Raw genomic sequence first — 9,354 nt, forward strand, 5'->3', positions numbered from 1 at the left:
CGTCCCCGTGAACCCGCGAGCTGCTGTCCCCCCCCGCCAGCCGAAGCAGATAACCGGCCGCGAGCGGCCCCAGGGGTGCCGGGGACCGGAAGCAGGAAAAGCCGCTTTCATGTCCTTAACGAGCCCCTAATGAGGATTTCGTGCGCAAAGCTAGCCACATGGCTGCCTGGCCCCCTCCCGCCGCGCGGGGCTCTCAGCCTAATCCCCAGCTCCCTGCTTTTTTGTACCGTCGTCTTCATTTCTGTTCCTTTTCGCTCTAGTCGGAAGGGCTGGTGTTAATTTCCCCTTTCCTGGTGGGTGGACGGGCCCACGGCGGACGTGTGGGCACGGGCTGAGGAATGGCAGGCATCCCCGAACATAGCCCAGATGCTTCAGCCTTGCGCTGAGCCATCCTTGCGCCTCTCCAAACTTCCTCCTCATCTCATCCGCCGTCACTTTCTTTTGCATCTCATGCTCCCCAGCTCTGTTATTCCTTTTTCCCCTGTCCGGTGCCAGCCGTAGATCCTGTCCACTTCCTTTTGCTTTCGGTATCCAAGGCTTTGTCCCTAAATAATGCCATAGGGAAGAGCGCACGTGCGTGCCAGCCTAGTCCAGCTCACGGGGCGGCCAACGAGAGCGCTTGAGACACTCGCAAATGGGGAGGAGTAAAGCTTTTACCGTTATTTTTCCCTGTGTCAAAGCCCTAGCACCTCTTTCGCGTTGCTGGCACTAAAAATGGGGGCTGGAGGAAGCCGCAGGGCGAGCATCGGGGATGCATTGGGGCAGGCAGCGGGGATGGAGAGGGAGAGGAGAAGACGGGGACCTCGCTGCGGGCAGGGAGGTGATGGGATGGTCCCGCTCCTCGAGCATCCCCGCAAAGAGCCGCTCGCTGGGCTGGCCGGCAGCCTCCCGCCAGAGAGGCAGAGAAGTTTTCAATTTTCAAGCCCCAGACTTGTCAGCTGGGCTGACTAACGAACGAATCCGGCAGCGACGGGAATCCTGGTGGCGCTTTTATCTTCCGTGGCAGTGTCTCTCCAGCCCCGTCCTTTAATTATGGGAAGCTAAAGGGAGGCTGGCGTGGAGACGAGGTGGCAACATGATTTATAATTCAGAGAATCGGGTGATTCATATTTTTTTTTCCAGGGCTAAACTGTCATCCTAAGAGGAGTTCACTGGTACGTTCCCCCTCTCCCCCCGCAGCAGTGGGGAGACAGTAATTTGTATTTTCTTTCAGTTATCCCTGCGTATCTCCCCTCACCTGCTCCTCTTAAGCCGCCTGTACTGTAATCCCCTCTCAGCAGCCTTGCCTAAAAAGTGACAGGGAACAACGGCGGCTTATTCTGCAAGCTGCTTTCGTGGCGGGGGCTCTAATGCCCTGTGCTGCTGTTTTACCTTCACTTCTGCTCTGTGCTTTTAGCACCGTACCCACCAAATTTTCTTTAAGTCAGCTTCAATTTGCTTTGCTTTGTATTAAAGAAGAAAGTATCGAGTATCAGAGGGCGGTCCTGGGGATCTGTGAGTGGTTACGGCTGTCAGACCCTCTCGTCCCCTGCAAGAGCAGGGTCTGGGTGGAGCGTACGGAGGAGGATGGTGCTGGGCTTATCGATAAATACCCACATCTACTACAGGGCTTTTCATCTGTGCTTCTCGGGGCACTTTGCAGCAGGCGGAATCGTTGCCCTTGCTCCGCGTGCGGGGGGGAATGGATGGGTGAAATGACCAGGGTTTGCTTGTGAGGCTTCCCCGGTCCTGCTAAAACGCTAAAATTCTGGGTTTAGTTGTTCAGACCTCATTTCCAGCCTGGATGATACTGTTTGGGTGTTGCTCACCACCCATGGCACTAATGACGGTCCTCGTCCCTTGTCTGCTGGCACCACCGCTGCCGGGAGGGTTTGCGATGCTTAGCTGAAGGCTTTGGAAAAGATTTGAGATCCTCACGGGGTTGTTCTCGCAGGGCTTGGGAGACTGAGGGATGTGTTTGTGGATGGCAGGAGCTTTTGGAGGGTTTGTAGACGGCGTTTCTGCCAGGCTTTCCACGAGGAGCATTTGTAAATAACATGCATGAGATATTTGCGAAGACACTGGGGTGACATGTGAAATGCAGCAATTTATTAAGCCGTCAGAATAACTTGGCAGTGGCGGAGCCCGTATCTCCCTATCACCCTTCACGGGTGTTTACCACCCCTGGCGCTTGGCTTGAGATTGTATTTCTGTACACACGGGGAGAAAAATCTGGGCAGGACTTCAATGTGGGCAAGAAACCCACTTCTCTCTGAACTCCAGGGGAATTTCAGAGCTGCTGGGTTAATAGGGAATTCGTACGGAGTAATTCCTTCAGGAGCCGGAGGCAGCTTCGCCTCAATCCAGATCAGTCCAAGGAAGGAGCATCCTTCCCTGCTTGAGCTGAGCTAATCCTGCGTGAAAATTAAACCAGGTGACTCACGGGGAGAGCTCGGTTGGCACGGGGAGAGCTCAGTCGGCACGGGGAGAGCTCGGTTGGCATGCTGGCGGTGTCTGGAGGAGCCGCGGCTGGCCCGTTCCTTCCTGCTGGTGCCGGTGGTGAGGGACCACCGCACCGAGACAACCTCAGCTGCCACGGGGGGGTTTGCAAGCGACTTAGAAATCCCCACGCCGCTTCGCTGCTCGGCTGCGGCTGCTCAGGAGAAACTCAAGCGGGTTTCAGTCGTGCTGCTCGCAGCCCTTAAAACCCCTCGAGCATCGCGGGGGGTGGTTCGAGCCCCCCGCGCACATCCCTCAGCAATCCATCACTTAAGGCTGATGTTTCCAGCGCCCAGGCTGGAGCCTGGGGCACCCGGAGCCGTGCCCGGCACGGCTGCGGATCCGGGGAGCTGACATGGTGCCTTGTGTTAATGGCAGGGTGGGGGGGTGGGGGTCCCCCCCCGAAATGCAGCGTATAATCTATGCATTAAAAGTCCTTGTGAGACAGTAGTTGCTGTGCCTACACAGTAACAGCCTCTTCAGATCCAGCGCTGTAGCTGGCTTTTTTAAAGCGCTGCCGGAGTACAGTGTCCTTCCATTATGGGCTGCAAAATCGCACTGAGTTGATACTAGGAACAAAAAGGGGGGAAAAAAAATAGAAATCAAGCCTTCTTCCTTTTTAAAACCAGATTTAACTTCAAAGTAAATGGAAACTGTGTTGCTAATCGTCTTCTGCATTCTCACTTGCTGTGTTTCGGAGCTAAAGGGTTTGCTCTTCCCCTGCGGTAGCGAGTTTGTAAGATGTAAATGGCTGCATGCTAATTCTCTGGTGTCTCGTGGCTCTTTTAATGTATGAGCACCGTGGAGGTGCCGAGCATGGGAGAGTGCGCGAGAGAAAGGGCTCAAAAGCGGGGCCGTCAGAAAAATGCCATTTAAAAGCTAGTGTTGGGTACCGACACAAGGCTTAGCGTTTTTGAGGCATCTTCTTGATGAGCGTTTTCCAAGAGTTGATGGGTGCGCGGGCAGTGGCGGCCGCATCCAGGCCACACTGGTGGCTTGGCAGCGCCGGAGGGAACAACCACGGCTCAGCGCTCGGTGCACAGCCTCCCTGCAGAGCAGGGGAGGGAGGATTTCCCAGCCCCTCGCTGTCTCCTCCAGCATTTGCCCGTCCCAGAGGTACGTCGTGGAGGAGCAGCTCGTTGCGGAGGAGCAGCTCCGCTCCCCCCCCCAGGCGTTAGTGAGCCGCAACCTGCTCCTGCCCTGCTTTTGGGTGCAATGCAGAGAGGTAAGAGGTTGTGTGCCCTGTTGCCAAACCCGCCCCATCAGGGATATAACACAAGAATAAAGCCGAGAGCCGCTGGCCTGACGGGATCCTTCCTTTCCATTGCCAGCTCGTTAATAATTGGGAGAAATTTCTGCAGAAGCTGCAACCGCAAGCTGCTGACATTGTGTGCCGTCGGCAAAGAACGTCTGTGCTTTCATACCGAGCAGACCTCTCAACCTGGGTACCCCTTCCCTTCCTCCGTGCAGTCCTGACTGCCCATCCCGATTTCCCTAGCCCTCTCACGGCATATTTTTGGACCTTATGTAGAGGGAGGAGGTATGTAGAGCAGCGGCCCATGGCCCAGGAGATGGTGAGTCCATGCTTGGAGCCTGGCGCAGCCGGGACCCGTAAAGCTGCTGCGGCATTTAAATATAATGGGGAGCCGTGTGCGACGGTGACCATAAAAAGCAATGTCAGGGCAGCAGCATCTGATCCGTGCGCGGGCAGCTGGGCGGCAGGGTGACGCTGGGCGAGCTCCCTGATGACTTTTGCAGGTTGCTCCTCGCGCCGCGGCCCCAGCTGCAATAGTCTCTCGCGATAGTCTCGGTCAGAAGGAGAATGTCAGCGGCTGAGCACACGAGAGCCTTGCTGGCCGTGCACGGACCGGCCCTGGTTATCCTCGGGCCAGCAGGACTGCAAGAAGACATCCCTGGTTCACCATCTCAGTGGGGGACGCTTGAACACAAATGCTTGAACACAAATGTTTCCCCTTCCCCCTCGCTTCTGGCATTTGCCCTTTGCAAACTGGTAAGGCTCAGGGACAAAAGCTTTGCCTCTGCAGCCGCCAGCAAGGCACATTAGCACCCTCCGGGGCGAGCACGGCGGCGGAAAATGAGATTTTAATAGGGGATGGAGTGGCTGTGCAGGGCTGCGAACGCCCGTGGTTTCGTTTGAACCCGAATGCCTCTGTATTAGCCATTCATCTGATTATATCTAAAGCAAATTACAGTTGTAAAGTGAGATTTGTGTTTTTCTTTTTGCTAATGTGCCCCCCAGCCTGGGTTATAGGTTGGGTTTGGGGTTTTTTTTCAATTTAAAGGGATCAGGAAGCTGTTTGCTTGCCTCTCAGAAGTGAAAATCATCACCAGGCTGTTTAGACACATTTTTCGCGACCGGTTCCTGGCCTTGGCCCCCCAGAATGACCCTATAATTTGCGGAGATTAAATTAATACATCCGGAGGTAGTGTGACCCGTTTCATACGAACCTGTAGCCCAGCACCAGCGCAGTTCCCACCGGTATAATTTGATTTACTGAAATTTGGGAGACAAGAGCAATGCTCCAGTTTCTGGCTTTCCCTCTTCTGTCGCGTTCAGAAATATTCTGTCTTGTCTTCGCCGTCAGATGTTCATGTTTCCTCAATTTGTAACACATTTTAATAATATGATTCTTCCTGTAGCCTGGCTAATTGTTGGCTGCTGTTAATCCTTCTGTGTGGGGTACAGACCTCTCTTCAGCTGGCAAGCCTTGCTGTACGGCAGGCTGGGGTTTGCAACCCCAGAAATTGCCCAAAAAAGCAAAAGTTGCTGCAGTTAATATTTATTTTACACTTCATATTTATTTTTCCTGGACTTTTGATCCAGCTCCTCTCCCTGCTCGTTCCCTTTCCAAACACGGTATTGGGGAAATACCACATTAGCTAACTATATACGGGGGAAAAGTTGTTTATTTCTCCATTTTGGTTTGCTCGGTGGAGTTAACAGCTTTGTTTTCTGCAGCAGCTTCCGTCCCCCATCCCAGATAAGGCAGCTCTCCATGTTCTCAAATACAGCAGCTGGAAGAGAGGGGGAAAACTGTTAAAAATAAAGAACTAATGGTAAAAGCATAAGGGCTGGCAGGAGAAGTCAGAAGCAGGTTGGGACCTTCAAAGTACTTTTACCAGGCTTTGCAAAATTGGCTCGATTTTTATTATTATTATTTAAAAACACACCCTTCGACACATGAATTGACCTTCACAAAAAAACCCAAGCATGTGCTTCTAGCTCTCCTCTCAAACACCGTACCCTGGCAAGGCTTTGCAAATCTTTATTTGTAACTTAATCCTTTCTTCCACTCTCCTGGAAGATTGCAGTGAAGGCTTCTGTGTTTGGAACGGGCTTTGTTTAAACCCCTGGGTATTTTTGGTCCGAATCCTGAACTATTTGAGGGCTTTTGGCTGGGAGATGACCTTGGATGCTGCATCCGACCAAGATATCCCACCCAAAAGCCCCTCCCGCCCTTTCACCAGGTGGTCCAGCAGCGTGTTCCCCAGCCTGAACATGGCAGTGAAGAGACGGGAGCAAACGCTGCAGGACTACAAGCGCCTGCAGTCCAAGGTGGAGAAATACGAGGAGAAGGAGAGGACCGGCCCCGTCCTCGCCAAGCTGCACCAGGTACCGAGGTGCTCACGGACCCAAATCCCAAGCAGGGTCGGTGGGAAAGCCCCAGGGTTGTGTCCCAGGGGCTTGGGAAGAGCTGGGAAGAGCTTTTCTCTTGGCGTTTGACACCCATGCCGAGCCCCCGTGAAATACAACGTTTTGGAAGGATGCCTTTTATCGATGTGAAATCGCCACGTAGGGCGCTTGGTAAGAAAAATGCGAATTTACAGCGCTCAGCAAAGGGGCAGAGCCAGTTTTTCCAAAATAAGATGGAATAAAAGCCGCAGGAGCTGGGGATGCTCGGAGGAGCAGCCAGCGCAGAAGTCGACGCGCGGGGGGGGGGTTCTCCTGACCTCCGCGCCTGAGCCAGCAGCTGGATGTGAAAAGGGGAAGATCAGAGCGTTTTGAGGCTTTATGTTTGCCACCTGTTACAAAAATTCGTCTTGGAAAATTGCAGTAATTGGTTAACAGGAAGCTTTGCCAGATTCCTTTCTCTCTCCCAAATTTTAGCAAAATCATGATTTTTTTTTTTTAAATTGAATATTCACCAGCATTTCTCCCCAAATCTGTCACTCCTGCAGAACGTTGCTTGATCCTCGAAGGAACAGTTGACTTTCTTGGCGCCAAAGAACATGTATTTTCTGATGACTTTCCCCACAAAAATTAAGTTTTGTGTTAAAGAATAGCCCTATCAGCCTTAACAAAAGAGAACTCCGATTTAATAGTAAGCAGCTTACTTCGCTTAGCCTCGGTGACTAAAGCTGTGGCTGGAAAAATGTGAATGCTTTTGTCCTGGTGATTAGGCAGGTTTTAGTTACTTAATTTTTTTCCCTTAATGAACTTCTGTGTGATCTAATTCCCCCCCGCAAGAGATCTTAACTAACCACTGCGTGAGCTTAAACGCCTGCAGGAGCCTTAAGCAATCCTGAGCCTGGGGCATCCGAGAGGTCCACAGATTTGGTGGGGAAGAGCATAATCTCATCCAGGTATTTTTATTGAGCTGCAAATTTGCATCTTCCCTTCCGAGCTGTTTGCTCAAAGTCTTCTGCCCCACGTGAACTCCACCCCGGGAGTTTAAATGCTTCTTGTTTCGTGGCAGACGATGAATTTGCTCGTTTGCCTCTCAGCCCTGCTTAAGCCTGATATGATTTAAGGCTTTGTTCGTGCCATCCCTCCGGCATGCTGTCCCAGGGAGCGGGACCGGCGCCGCGGCTGGGCTCGGCTCGCCGGCTTTCTACTGCATCCCCCTCCCGTCGGAATGGCACCGGGATTAAGTGGCAGACTTGAACCGGTCTAATATTTCACAGCCCACCCCCTCCTGCCCTTTTCCACACCATCTCAGAGACATTTCCCTTTCTCCCCACGCTTCTGTTTAAAGAAGCCAGTTGGATGCGCTGAGCTGAAGGTCACGGGCGAAAATGGCGGTGGGGGCAGGATCCTCTGGCGATGCTCTTGGGAATTGCAGGGTGTGGGGACACAGACGTGGCCGGGGATGTTCTCCAGCCTGGCTGAGCTTTGGGTCTGGATTTTGTCCCCGTTCTTCTGAAGGGGAGAAGACTGGCTGGCTGGTGATCTCTGCAGCAGCCTCTCTAGGTGTTCCATGGCTTTCCAGGGTCAGAGCTTGGGTCCCACCAGGCTCCGTTAGCTGGTCACTTGGGTCCCACCAGGCTCCGTTAGCTGGTCACTTGGGTCCCACCAGGCTCCGTTAGCTGGTCACTTGGGTCCCACCAGGCTCCGTTAGCTGGTCACTTGGGTCCCACCAGGCTCCGTTAGCTGGTCACTTGGGTCCCACCAGGCTCCGTTAGCTGGTCACTTGGGTCCCACCAGGCTCCGTTAGCTGGTCACTTGGGTCCCACCAGGCTCCGTTAGCTGGTCACTTGGGTCCCACCAGGCTCCGTTAGCTGGTCACTTGGGTCCCACCAGGCTCCGTTAGCTGGTCACTTGGGTCCCACCAGGCTCCGTTAGCTGGTCACTTGGGTCCCACCAGGCTCCGTTAGCTGGTCGCTGGTTGTCCTCGGGTCAAATCAGAGCAGTCTGCTGGCCTGGGGTGGCCTCTGTGCAGGTCTGCCCAAGGGAAGGGCATTTTCTGACTCCCCATCCTCTCTCCTTTCCCAGGCCCGTGAAGAGCTGAGGCCGGTGAAGGAGGACTTTGAAGCCAAAAACAAGCAGCTCCTGGAGGAAATGCCCAAGTTTTATAGCAGCCGCATCGATTACTTCAAACCCAGCTTTGAGTCGCTGGTCCGGGCGCAGGTGAGATGCTGTCCCCTGTCTGCCAGGCACTGCCAGGTGTCCCTTTGGTGGGCATCCTCACCGCAGAGCATCTGGGGTCCCACCTGGGTGTGAATTGCTCTTAGGGCAAGGCACCTGCTCGAGCTGAGCGTTACACACAGGTAACACGCAGCAAATCTCTGCCCAAATGCTGTTACCTCCAGCAATTTAATTACCAAGCAGTGAGAGGGGACGGGGAGCAGTGGTGGGACAGATGGGACACTGGGCAGGTAACCGTTGGACCTTGTCCTGGCAGAAGAGGAGGCTGGCATCTGCCGGTACCTGCGGTGATGCGGTGCTGGCTGTCGGGTAGAAGGGACAGCTGGAGGTGAGTTTTCGCTGTTTTATGTGGATCTGCCTCGTAGCAGGGACACTCCTGGTACATTTATGATGTCCTGTCCCACGAGATTGCCTGCGTAATGCAGTTCAAGCCCTGGTTATACACTAGCCGCTGGCATTTGATGGCTTTATTCATAGTCGGGGTACGTCGTCTCTTCGCGTTTGTGGTTCTGAGCTCAGGGTTGGATCTTGTTTGAGGTTATGAGATGCTCAGGGCTCATCTTAAGGCTCTCTTCTGGCTCTTGGTAGCCAGAACCGGTGTGTGCTGGCAGAGATAGAGGAGGCTGCTGTGTAATCTCCACACCAAGGATTTGCAGGAAGGGGTGGCCTAAATAAACCACAGCCTGCTTTAATTTCCCTCCGCCAGCTTCCTTCTGTGACTTGCTGCCGCTCCTCCTCCATCTTCCTTCTCCTCTCGCTCTTTTTTAAGGCTGGAGAGGAACATTATTGGGATCTAATCTAGCTTTGAACTTCTGGCATCCCGGGCGTACGTCGTGCCCTGGATCACGGGGTGGTCCAGCGCCAGGAGGTGGGCGAAACCACGTGCTGCTTCTTGTGTGGGCGTTTTCCTACGGTATTTTTTGGAAAGGAGCTGCTGCAGTGACACAGGTGCGGTGGGGTGGCTGCAAGGAGGTGCAAAGAGCACGTGC

At 53.7% G+C, this 9,354-nt stretch overlaps 1 protein-coding gene across 1 annotated transcript in view; it reads left to right on the forward strand.

Moving 5' to 3' along the window:
• The window catches only part of BIN3 (bridging integrator 3), a gene marked incomplete at its 3' end in the record, with an annotated part of 25,322 nt that extends 16,975 nt beyond the window's left edge, over positions 1-8,347 (forward strand). Inside the window, exons 8-9 of the mRNA XM_009319557.1 lie at positions 5,971-6,112; positions 8,213-8,347. Of these exons, the coding sequence (XP_009317832.1) occupies positions 5,971-6,112; positions 8,213-8,347 (277 nt within the window). The remainder of the gene's footprint in view (positions 1-5,970; positions 6,113-8,212) is intronic.
• Positions 8,348-9,354: the final 1,007 nt, after the last annotated feature.

This window comes from Pygoscelis adeliae, unplaced genomic scaffold (genome assembly GCF_000699105.1).
Source record: "Pygoscelis adeliae isolate BGI_AS28 unplaced genomic scaffold, ASM69910v1 Scaffold372, whole genome shotgun sequence".
In the NCBI taxonomy this organism is placed as follows: Eukaryota; Metazoa; Chordata; class Aves; order Sphenisciformes; family Spheniscidae; genus Pygoscelis; species Pygoscelis adeliae.